Consider the following 13,218-nt stretch of genomic DNA (forward strand, 5'->3'; position numbering starts at 1 on the left):
ACCTTTGTTGCCCCGCGCCACCCGTTTAAACGAATTAAAGGAACAATGCGACAAGGGAACAACAAAGGCGAGCGACTCGGCCTCTGAGTGAAACCATAAAACTTGTCTTGACCTCCTTGTTCACACATATTAAAGTGTTTCAGGGCAGCGCTGTGCTTGTTTGGGCACCTGTACATTCTGTCCCGCACCGTCCCTTAGCAGCTCGTGTCCCAGGTGACAGGACGGGGGGGGGGGGGGGGGGGCGCGTTTTTGACGCCTATATAAAGCGGACCGCTGGGTCAACAGCCTCTTGTCGACCTGCCTGTCTGTTTAGACAGAGACACTCTGTGTCACCGTAGGTTTACCATCACAATGCCCTCTTGATTTATTAGATATAGCAGGAGCGGAGCCGAGGTGGAGGACGGCGGTGGCGGTGGCGTTGGCGTTGGCGTTGGCGGCGGTGGTGATGCCGGCGCTGATGAACTCGCTGAAGGCAGATCAGGATGTAAATGAGGCTGTAAGGACCAGCAAACCTCTTTGTCTGTCGACTTTACTTGTTTGTTTAACCAGAGGCCGAGACAGGAAGCCGGCCCACACAACTCTGCCGTCGCCACGGCAACCCCACTGTTAATTGTGGCACATCCACTCCCAGACTCTTTTGAGCAAAGGGGAGAGGTGGAGACTTTAGAGTGTTGGACGGGAGAAAAGAGTGTGTGTGGGCGTTCTTGTATTTGTTACCTCTGTGGGACCTTGTCAGGACCAGCAGTCCTCATGGAGACCAAGACCTGGTCCTAATGAGGCAGAACCTAATTTCTGAGGAACTGGTTAATTTTGAGATTTAACATGTGGTTAAGTTAAGGTTAAGGTTAGGCATTAACTAGTTATAGTTAAAGACATATCTGCAGTGTCCAAAGAAGAAAAGCTAAATGAATCTGTGTGTTTTCTGTGTTTGTGTGAGCACAGAATTTGTCGTTTTGAAGACATTTTACAACTTCAGAGTGCTTTTTTTGAGGATTAAAGGTCCTGTGTGTAACATTAAGTTGGGTTATATTGGTAGAAATGATAAACATTATCCATATTTATGTTCTCTTTATGCTTTTATCCACACGGAACTTCCTCTACACAGCTCTGTCTGTTTTTGTTCTGGAAAAGGTTTTCCGTTAACCCAAAAAACACCCAAAAAAAACCCACCCAAATGACGCTAGATGCTGTAGTACATATTCCCGGCCTGTATGTGGTGCTGTAATTCTGCCAGCTACTTTTTTCCTTTTCAAATAAAGCTTTACTTTATCAAGGAAAGAAAATATAAAGCAAAGTTAAGTAGTTAAAGCTAACAGACCAAAGAAATCTCCAAAAACAAGAATAAATCGACAATGAATATGAGGTGAGGTGGGGCTATGACATCATCCTTTTCCCAAAGCTGTGACTTGGTTGTGTACACAAAAAAATCTCTTCATTCGCAACTCCCAAAAATGCTCCCAAATCTCTGGTTCCTTGTGGATAAAAGCTGATAAAAAAAAAAAGATTCTCCTTAACTTCTTCTCATGTGTTCGGGTCCTTAACATAATTTGTTTTCCTAGCCTTAGAATGAGCCTATTTTGTGTAGTTTTCTTTAGGAACACAAGATTTCATTTTATGTTACAGCAGCGTAAGCAGAACTTTGATTCACTGGAGCTTCTCTTGCCTCTTTTCTCTCCATTTCTTCCTGTCAGTCGCGCAAATAAACAGACACTTACATACAATATCTGTTAGAAAGTGCACGTTTTGTATTCCTGTGTACATTAGACTGTAAAAAGTTCCCACTTGTTGTTTTTATAGATCTTTTTTGTACAACATTTATGTGTAAGTTTTCAGCTGCTTCTGCTCTGTCCAAACAATATCTTACTCGTCTTATTTGATCAGACACGTCTGTACAGTCAGAGTCGATAAAAACATAATTTTGTTCTTGCTAACATAGTAAAGACAAAGAGTGGGTGAAAATCTAATCTGATCACGTAACATGGTTCACCCGTTTGAAGCCAAGTGTGAACAGGACCATAGGACACAAACACACTGTATTTGTGGACTCACGGTGTAGTGACACAGTCCTCGGTCCCACAGGACGGCCTTACTGACAAAAGACACATAAATGGGTCCCTGAAAGAAAAGAAAATAAGCCAAATTAGGGTGAAAACATTATTGATCACACACAGAGAGAGAGAGAGAGGAACACAGGAACACAGATTTAAAAACAGATCCATCAGAGCCAGATTGAGATTGATCAGAGAGAGCAGTTCACAGATGAAGTGGTCTCTCTGTGGCCTGTGAGTCCCCACACCGAGGACAATGTCTCGTGCCTGGCAAAACAAACATAAAGAGGACACACGGTGAGGGGCCTCTCCACTCCACAGACATTTAAACCCCCACCAGTGCATTAATAACTGCTCTGTCATGATAACTGAGCTGCTGTGAAGACACTGAGGACTCACTCAGGCCCTGAATTTACCCGATACGATCTTTATCTTTATTTTGTTGTGTTTAAAAGATTTTTTTACACACAAAACAACTTTAAATGATGTATCATACATGCCAGGCCTGGGTGTGGCGCTGTAACGCTGCCACAGAACACCGATTAAGATGGCAAGAGGTGGGGCGATGACATTATTATTTTAGGGATCCCAAAATGTTGGTTATGTGAGGATAAATATGATACAAAAAAAATAAAAATAAATATTTTTTATCAAATGTCACAATTGCTAATGTTGATTAGCGTCCATTTACCATGGAAAACACCCAGAAATCATGCACGGTATCATGGGTAATGGGAGTATGGTGGACAGCCGAAACCTTACAATATTATAGAGAGAGAGAAGAATAAAAACCAGGAAGAAATCTATGAAAGAATTAGCTTTAAAAATGTGGAGAATTTGCCTCGGCAGGTTGTGGTGAAAGGGAAAATAATGGGGGATGGGGCAGAGGACAGAAGAGAGAGAACAGGATCAAATATAACAGATGTCAGGATAGATCTAAAGGTAGTATGACTGTATACTGGCAGTGATTCAAGAAGTTATTGGCTCCATGTTGCAGCGGTTTTCTGACTGATGGGGTCTGGTCTCCCACGTCCCCACCATCTGCTCAGTTAACACACCGTCTTTTTCCTCCTTTTCTTCTTAACGCGTCGAGTCCTCGGGACAGTATGGTGGTCTTATGGCGCGGGCACTCCGGCGTGACCCACGGATCAAGGGCCAACGTGTTGGCTCATCAATCACTGCAGTGATACCAACAGCTCGTCCGTCTCTCTCCCTTTCAGCTCCGCAAGAAGCACCGAGTCGGCTCCAGAGCCTCTCCACTGCAGGGAGCGGGAGAGCAGATCCTCCCAGGACTCACCCTTTGATTCAGGCCCTGTAACCTCACGCCAGAGTGGGTGACAGAGGCTGAAATAGACTCGCAGGGCGGGAGGACAAAGAGACCTGACATCCGTGTTACACGTGCGTTTCCCTTTTCCTTTAAGAGTGCGCTGGTGTGGAGATTTCCAACTGCTGGTGGCACATCCTTAAACCCTTTCAGCGCCACCATGAGACAGGAGGGCAGTGTCAGCTCTGTCCATCCCATCGCCTTTGTCTGCTTCATTTAGTTTGACCTCTTGAACCGGGAATTTAGAACCAAACTGAAAGAACAATGCGTCACAGTAGAGGGAATCTGAATCAAATAAAACAATGTCATCTGCATATATATCATATATACTGTATATATTCTGGTAACTGTGTGTCTTATCTTATCTTGTCTCATCTTATCTTTACATATCGGCCCTTGAATTTTACACATTTGAACTTGTCTGATGGGACTTCCCATGTGAAATTTAAATGCCAAATCTGTAATCCTGATCCTGCATACCCGTATCAAATTCAGTTCCAATCCGTTGATTTTTAACAGAGATATGATTGACCTTTTTCAGAGTTTTGCCCATTTTTAATAAATTGGGATTTCTTGAGCATTCATAGCCGTTTGTGGCGTCGTTGGTGGGCGGATTCTTACAAAATTCTAAATTTAATGGGAGCATACTTGGGTGATCACCGATCCAGTACAAAGAAATTGGATTGTTCCGTAGTAAAGTACAGTGTGTTTTGTTGTTGTCTGTTCATATTTTGGGTAGAATGACATGAACCATTTATATAGAATCTCGAAAAGGCAAGTAGAACATTTTTTTTTCGGCATTATTTTCTCAAAAGGAAGAAATAAATCATCCTAGAAATTGCATTTTTTTCAGGATGTCTTTAGATTTACGTTTTCTGATTTTCTTTTTTGTTTGTCAGTATTTTGCTTTGTTTGAGGAGTGAAACAAACGAGTAAAATACACTCAATTAACGACGGTCATTACGTACAATTATGCACATTAAGCCCCAAAAAGCTTATAAAGCTTCTCCGCCCTGAATAGAAGACGTAATTGGAGGTGATTTCCCAACAAAATCGCCCCAATCTTACTAATTACACACTAATTGAGAAAACAAGTACATTTACAGACAGCGGAGGGTGAAGTGACAGAGGGTTTGGACCGACCTGAGACGACAATGTACATTAATTATATGAAGTGAAAATGATCAAGAGGCAAAATACAAATGAAAGAGAAAATTAAATAAAAAAAATCACATTTTATATGTTTGACAAATATCTTCTTCTTTCTGCTCCTTTTCAGTCTTTTAAATTTTTGTGGCATTGTTGTTTTCGTTAATAAAGATTTGTTTTTTATGTTTAATTTTCGGTTATTTTTTGATGGTTGATCAATGTTTAATTTTTAAACAAATGGTATAAACTTGACAGGATGGAGTTTGGATTCCTTGTGGATTTTTTATTCAATATCCGGGTAACACTATTCGTCCTCACAGCATTTTTCAGACATGCTTGTAAAAATTTAATAATTTTAAGTTTCAACGGTCAACAATGTAAGTAGAAGTTCACATTTCTTTTTGTCTTACGGTGTAGACAAGTAGACGTACATTTTGCGTTGATGGAGACCCCAAAGGCAAGACGTTATGAGTTCTACTTTTTGCGTAACAAAAGAAAGAAATTATGTGTTTCAACTGATTCCAGCTCTTGGTTGCGTTGTCATCGGTTAACTCAAGCATTAGCCTCAGGTGTAACACGACAAAAGAACACGGCTCCTTGTTCACAGTGAACGCACCAGTGAGGCGAGTTAATGACATTAAAATCGACCATACAGTGTAACGGAGACAGGAAAAAACAAAACAACACCATCTGTGGTTTCATCGATCCGATCCTCTCTACAAATGTTGCTTTCACTGTTATTCACTTTGCCAATGGGAGGATGAAACTCCATTCACATCAGGAAGTAATGTAGTTATTCTGTCTCCAAAACAACAAAAGAGAACAACGATTAGAGAATTTCTACTATGGTATATTCCATCAAATTCAAGGGCCGAATGTGCTGACACAGCTGAAGACGGGAGGGCACCTTGTAAGAGCTGCTTTGCCCATTGCATCCATTTTGCAGTGATTGTTCTTTATGGTATCTTGGTCAAAGTCAGTCTTTGTGAATTTGTCTTTGGTGAGTCAGAGATCTTGGAATTTTGATTTCCCAGACACCATGTCTCTCTTTCTTAACTTTACTCACTCTTTGTCCTGCACGGAACCTCACGTCAATGGACGGAGAAAGAGAGACAGTGGACAGTGTCCACAACACAGCTAGTAATTACGACTCCACGTTTGTCCTGCGTAGGCCTAGTGTATGTACATTTACTTAAATATCAACTTAACTTGACCCATGTCTTTTTTAGGATGATTTTCAAAAACTGTCAAGGGCCTTGAATATTTGTTTTTTTCAAAATTCACTAACTTTCAAGGATTTCAAGGACTTGTGTGAACCCTGGGAAGTTTATTCAACTAGTGTTTTCCAATCCAATCCAACTTGTACCACTTTATCCTCTACTGGAGGGTCATGGGTGGTCGCTGGTGCCAATCCCAGGTGACATAGGGCGATAGGCGGGGTCACACCCTGGACAGGTCGCCAGTCCATTACAGGGACACTCGGAGACAAACAACCATCCATTCTTACATTGACACCTACGGTCATTTTTGCCTAATCCCCAAAATCTGCATATGGGGGGAAACCGGAGAACCTGGAGAGAACTTCAACGTTTTTTAACGTCTAAAATGCTTTTTTTTTTTTAAATTAAAATATATCAATATATGCTGATGACAAACAAATAATGTCTTGTCAAAACCAGGTCCAAATAAAAGCCAGGGTTTGTCTGAAGTGATCACTCCTGTTCTTTTTGTCGCTCAGTTCACATGATGAGATTAGGGAGAATCCTGCCAGATGCATTTCCCACAGTTTCCCACTTGTCGACGACCCTCTTTTTTTTGCCACAGACCCTACCTCACGCCCACTCTGCTGTGCTCAGTGGATCTGACAGGAAGTACCTGTCAGATCCACTGAGCACAGCAGAGCGGGCGGTGGACAGGAAATGCTGCTGTGCTGCCGCTCCGGGCCAGCAGGGGGAAATAAGCCTTATCAATAATGAGTAGGTGGAAGATCAAATTACCAATTTGGAGCTAATCACCAAAGTGGTGGCTGGTCTTTGCTTTATCCCTTTCTCCCACTCGCTCTCTCTGGTGATTCCTGCCGCCATCTGTCCGTCTTTCTCGTGGGAGCCCGTCGTTCTCCTCCGAGCTCTGCACTGAATGGTTTATTAATTCCGTTTCACCTGATTACACCCTGTCTGTGAGCTAGCGCACATTAAAAGGCATTTAATCACCTTTGAGTTGAGGGGAGCAGGGGTCGAGCCAGAAGCCAGGGATCGGAGCTGCATCCTGGTGACATCGGCACCAAGGAAATAAGAAGTAAATAAGTCGTCATTACTGTTGTGGCAACTGAACAAAGCTACACCAAATAACAGATGTGGAAACGACACTTAAATGAATCAACTATTGATTAAATTACACTTCTTACCTGACTACATTTCTCCACAACAAAGAATATTCTCCTCATCTGGAACTCACTTTCAGAAACACAGAACCATCACATTTTGTATCTGCACTGCTTTTAATGTACCGCTAATGCTGCATTTTGAATGTCATGTGTTATTTTGTTGTATTTTTATGTGACAGTCTTTAAAAATAAAATGTATAAAATGTTTAAGATTAAAAACCTGAGGATGTTTTCACTTTTAAGTTTCGGAAACATGGTTTGACTTTTTTCCATCAATTTCTGACCTTTTTACAGACCAAAATATCACTCATTTAAATCTGTGTGATATATGTAAAGGATTTCACTTTCAGTTTTGTGCTGCTCCAACAATGAGTCAGATTTGTAAGCCTTCACAAAATCCACAATCCAGTATTGTATGAAACCAAATTTACCTCCTTAAATCTACAACAATCTGGTTTTCTTGCACACTTATGGGCATGGTTTGATATTTTTCAATCAATTTCTGACATTGTACGGACCAAGCAATGAATCAGCATCGAAAAGAAGTGCTATGTGAATCAAAAGTGAAAAGGTTCAGAACAGTGTGACGTATGTAAAGGATTTCACTAGTGCTAAAAGATGAATTAATTAATAAACAGTCATCACATGCAGTTAAACGAGGTTATAGTGTATCTTTTCTAGTTTTGTCCGATGTAGACGCCAAAAATCCACAACTGACCCAGTTGTGTGCAGTGGCAACAAGTTGGAGTTGTGTATTTTTTTGGAAAGTTTGCATTCTTACCAAATTCAAGTATTTAGAAAATGACTAAAGAGACCACCCACCTAAAATCTCTGATCTAACAATGACCGTCCTTTGTTAAATGTGTCCAGTAAAACGTCACCACCAAAATAACAGTTTCATCTGTAAGCTAGTGTAGATCCACAGAGATATCGATAGTGTAGATCCACAAACAGAGATATTTGAAAACAATGCTAGTTGAAAACTAAGGGCTGCATTTTAGTCTGGACAGGTAGAAAGAAAGATCTTTGGAGCTGATGACGCAGTTACGCACCTGTCTGGTTCGTATCAGCCACAACTGAACTTTCACCTGTGAACAAAAAGCTCTGCCAACACTTACTTTCAGCACACAAGCACACACGTGTTTTAGCGTGGACGCAGATGTCTTCTGATACATTGTTTGCGACACACGTCTGGAAAAATAAAAATGTAGCAAAGTGGATGTCGCCTGAGAGCGAGACAAAGGAGCTTCAAAAGCTCCAAAGCGGAGACAAAACTTTTAAAAGAACACCACAGGAACCCAACAATGCAGCGCCACACAACGGATGAGGAGACGCAGTCCAGAAAACAATCGGGCAAACGGCTGAGCTATCAGTGGCAAACAAAGGGCGAGGGTGACCACCTCAGCATGTCTTTGGCCAGGTTAGAGCCAAAGACAGAAGAGGGGAGCATGCAGATTGTGCAGAGAGAAAGCCCGGGGTCAGCTATAATGAGCCATGAATGTGAGCATCCGACCAATCCTGTTTAATGGGGTTCATCCCTGGAAAGGTTTCTGTCCTGTCTTGCTCCGGTGTTTGTGTGTGTGTGTTCATTGGGGTCTGGGTCAGGAATCTGCAAGGACTCCGTGACCCTGAAATGAGCTCCAGGAGTTAGTGGGGTCCCTGCTGGCCGGACAGAGCTCCTTTTATGCTCTAATCTGAAAGCAAGAAGGATCAATATGGCAAACTATTGGTGCCGGGATTGTGAGCAACCCGGGCCTTTTCTGACGACATCTCACAGGGGGTTGGCAAAAACCCACACAAAGGCAAAAGCCTGCTGCCACCAGTGGCCACAAAGAGCTGCGGGACAGTGGCACACCAGCAGCTAACCTACTTAACATTCATTAGTGTCAGAGAGGTGGACAGATGCTGCGGTTCTTCATGGATCTTCTCCCTCTTGTCCTCTCCATGGGGCACATTCAGCAGCGTTTGACGTGTCTTTCATTGGGGGATATTGGAGTTATGGGCAGTGGCGGCAGTGGGCCGCCCGGGGCTGAGGATTAGGGGAAGAATCTGGGTGGGCATGGATGGACTCACCCGGTGTTTGTGCTGTGCAGAACGGGAGCCATCAGGCGGCCAGGTGCTCGTGCCGACGGGAGGCCGACGCCAAGCCAGAAGTCCCAGAGGAGGCTTGAAATCCTGGCTTCTGGAAGGTTTCTTGTTCTCCCAGCGAGGCTCCCGAGCGCCTCCTCTATCGACAGCAGACATCTCCAGGGAGCTCTCACCTTCACAGTTTAAGTCCCGATGTAGAAAAGGAATTATTTATCCTTGTTTCTTGCGGTAAACCTCGAGTCTTTGCAGCCGAGTGATTTTAAGCAACGTCTCTCTGTGGGAGGCTGAAAGAAATGCAGACTGTTCAAACAGTTAATAATTACCATCCTGCTAAACTGGGGAAGAGTCTCTCATGCACAGTGTTTCCTTGGCAAACACAAATGCACACACACACTCACACCACTCTTCTGGATTTACTACATTTTCAGCAACATTGTCTCTGCTGCTATGCTTTGGTAAAATCTGTGTATAAAAAACTGTAGAATGTAGAATTATTCTGAATTGTCTCAAACGTGTAAAATTAACATTTGTGGAATGTTTTCACCCAAGCTGTTTCAAGGACATGACCTTTAAAGGTTTCATATGAACGCATTAGTGACATCTAATGGTGAGACTGACGGACAAGCCTCCGTAAAGCAAGGCCTTTACCTTGGAGTGCAGCAGCAACAAGTGCCCAATAATAATATAAATAATGACAAGCGGAATCTAGTGGCATTTCTTTAACATCTATTATTATTGTTATTATTATTATTATTATTATTGATCAGATAAAGCAGCCATTTACAAGAGCTCTGTGGTCTGCAGGAAACACAGCCTACTGTACAACTCTGGTGACGGAGTTTATTTTCAGACAGAATAGTCCACATAACCCTCGTCGTTCTTCCAGATGCAACAGGAAAAACCAAAAGCTTTCAATTAGGATGTGAGCAGCACAGTGAGCCCACACAGTGACAGAGGCCAGAGCAGCAGCAGCAGCAGCAGCAGCTGGACAGAGAGAAGGCTTTTCAGCCCAACAGCCAGACACAACATGGATCAGGTTCTGGGCTGCATAAATCTCCTGGCCTTAATTACATTACAGGGCACAGAGTGGCAAGTGCTCTGGAAACAATGGAGCCTATCAATTCCACAAATCAGAGCTCAGTCTGTGTGTGTGTGTGTGTGTGCTCTGAAGGCTAATTCTCTAAAGTGTGTCTTGGTCTTGGGGTTCTTCATCTTCAAATTTGTAGTGCAGGGAAATCCTGGTCAACATGCACTTGGTGTAATATTAACAAGGCCTGAGAACAAGCAGTGAGTGTTTACCATGGTGACAAGACCAAACGTAAGACAACCACTCCCACATGAACTTAATCCCAACAATCTTAAACTGAAGCTCCAAAAACATTGCTCTTTTTTGACGTAATTTGTCACAAAAGTACATCGCAACATCCTCTCAGAAACTGTCTGAGATAAAGACCTGTCTTTTGTAAATCACACTCTGCCTGAAATCTCCCTCTGTTTGACACTACAGGAGCTTCGCAGTGCATTCTGGATAATCCAGATGCCACAATGAGAGTTGCTAAGGGAAACGCAAAGGGAGGAGCTTTTAGATATAGTTTGTGCAAATGTTTTTTTTAATGCAAATATTTCTTCCTTCTTTATGACACATCGTGATCTTAAAAAACGACTGATTTGTCTCCAAAGGTCCAGTGTGTAACAATAAGTGCCATCTAAGGGTAAAGGTCCTCCGTTCACTGTTCACTTTTCCCAAAAAAAACATCAGGGAACTACGGGGGCCTTCGTGTATCAGAAAGGATGTTGTTCTTCATCAATTGCTAAGTAAGCTTCGGCTTCGAACCTCAAAAACAAACGCGTTGAGCAGTTCACGCATTCCGGCCGCTCTAGAAACACTGTTCCTCTTAAACTTGGAAATTCCAACTTGTTACAAAAACTGGAATGCCCTAAAAGGCAACAAAAACCAGGATATTTTATTTTGAAAGAACTTGGGAGGGTGGTGGTGGGGTCTCAGCATGGCATGGAAACCAGGATTTGGAGTAGAAGCAGAAGTGGCATTTATACACTTACACAAACACACTTAGGGGTAGAATATTACATTTCTGCAACAAAATGTTACACACTAGCCCTGTAAAGCTGTTACATGTTTACTATGATCTGTTAGCATTTGCGAAACACTACAAATATTTCACTGTGACGATGCTAGGAACTTTTCTTATTGTTACGCTACTGTAGCGTGTTGAGTGATACTGTAAGGTTTTTTTCTATGGTCAATGCCGACGTTTAAGAAGAAACTCGTGTTACAGTCGCTCTGTCAATAATAGAAATAACCAGCTGTGAAACCCTGTTGCCGGGAAACATTTGTGAAACAATACACATTTTTAAAAGTGCAAATATCTTTAAAAGCATCTCCTGCTGACGTTAAGAGCCTGAACGCTGCCATCGCCGGTAGCAACTATATTTGGTGTTGACGCCCTCCCCTGGCCCTGAGGCACCGGGGGAGCAGACCTCGGGGATGAGCTGACTAATCTTGAAAAGCTGGAACCATATTGAAAGAGAGAGCATGAACTGAGAGTTGCTGGGACTGTATTGTTGCCCGCGTGTCAAAGGGCTTAGCTGACAGATTGATGAGATGAGGAAATAACGGAGCTAACTGGGGGGTGGGAGGAGGAGAAGGGGGGTGGGGAGGAGGGGGTAAGGGTCTCAGCATGGCATTGCAACCAGGATTTGGAGTGGGAGCAAGAGAGAGAGTGTGGGTCTTGCTACCAGGCAGACCCGGCGCAGGTCAACCCTCTTTGATTCTGGGTCCTGCTGCTGACAAAGGGCAGCACGCAGTGGGCAGGGCTGCTTTCCTTAGAACAGCATGAAAGCCCTTGTAATGGCATTTTGATGTGTTTTGTTGGAGGCTTTGTCAGATCTTCTTGTGCTGATGTATGTGTTTATTTGTGTGTGTGCTTTCAGGTTAATCTTTATTTTCCTCTGACTGAAAGAAACATCGAAAAGAAGTTTTAGATAAAGCCAGTTTAGCTTTTTAATCACTGTAAATGTTAGTTAGGCGGCTAATTTTCAGCCATTAGTTGTTGGACTTTACCAATTTAATTTAATTTAATTTAATTTAATTTAATTTAATTTAATTTAATTTAATTTAAATGAATAATAGTCTTATATTCCTAAGGAATAAACCTGTATACACGTGGAGAATACATGCTAACTCCACACAGAAAGGCCCCCTGTTGAACTGGGATCTGTACCTTTGACATTCTTGCTTTGAGACCAAAATGCTAGCCACCATGTGGCTCCTTTGGCAGCCACGGATATGTTGATTGAATTGTTGCCATTTTTTGTCTCAGAGCAAGAAGTTCCCCGGTGTGTGGAGTTAGCACACATAGATTTTCCTCGTATGTGTGAATGACCGCAGTTTGACAAATTTGAAATAAACCCCTTAAAAACCTCCATGACATGGCATAGCTTGTCATAGCTTGTAGCTTCCACGTATTTGCAGTTAAACTGATCTACAGGGTCGAGTCTCGTCACCACTGTCTCCTAAATGTGCGGTTTTAACTGAAAAGGAAAACTTGGAGCGATGTTTCTGGAGTGAGGTCTTGTTGAGTACAAGATGAGTCGTAGTTAGCAACCACTAAAATTTCATTTTTTATATGAAATTTATATGAAAATTTCATTTTTATATGAAATTTATATGAAAATTCATTTTTTATATGTCTGGGTAATAAATACGGGCGTGTAGGTAACATATATGTGATTAAAGCACAAAAGAAGTTGATGTTGATGTTTATTAAAATGGACCGGGAGATCCATGAAATGTGATCCCTTCTCTTAGACCTTTGAAAATAGCTTTAAATTTGGTTTTAAATTTGGTTAAATCAAACTGCAGCTTATTGTTTTGTGGAGAGAGAGAGAGAGACAGGAAACAGGTGCCCTGCAGCCGTTTGAACCTGGATGAAATGAAGTTAGTGCGAGATAAGAATGACCCTAATGTTTTAAAAAGTTCTTCACTGGGGAAAAATGGAAATAGAAACCGTAAACTGGACTGGACTGGACTGGACTCACTCGAGAACGTGCCATTGAATTTATTTTCAAGTCAGGATGAAAGGAAGACTCTCAAACTATAGCTTGTCGCAAAAAAGAAGACAGCCTAAAAAAGAGAGTTGGAGAAGGGCGGAGGAGGTGGAGGAGCTGCATAAATTTTACATATACACAAGGCTGCAGACAAAGTG

General features: G+C 42.3%; 1 protein-coding gene across 5 annotated transcripts in view; it reads right to left on the reverse strand.

Annotated features, from left to right (window-relative positions):
- The window catches only part of LOC131456461 (uncharacterized), a 73,065-nt gene that overhangs the window by 48,921 nt on the left and 10,926 nt on the right, over positions 1-13,218 (reverse strand). For 4 of the 5 annotated variants that reach the window (XM_058624817.1, XM_058624815.1, XM_058624816.1 and 1 more), the window contains 2 exons: positions 8,978-9,276; positions 2,050-2,115 (listed from right to left, as the gene is read on the reverse strand). In XM_058624817.1, coding sequence (XP_058480800.1) covers positions 2,050-2,115; positions 8,978-9,148 — 237 coding nt within the window. In that variant the 5' untranslated portion in view covers positions 9,149-9,276. The remainder of the gene's footprint in view (positions 1-2,049; positions 2,116-8,977; positions 9,277-13,218) is intronic. The other variant, XM_058624819.1, reaches the window with a different exon arrangement.

Source organism: Solea solea, chromosome 3, assembly GCF_958295425.1.
Source record: "Solea solea chromosome 3, fSolSol10.1, whole genome shotgun sequence".
Classification (NCBI taxonomy): domain Eukaryota; kingdom Metazoa; phylum Chordata; class Actinopteri; order Pleuronectiformes; family Soleidae; genus Solea; species Solea solea.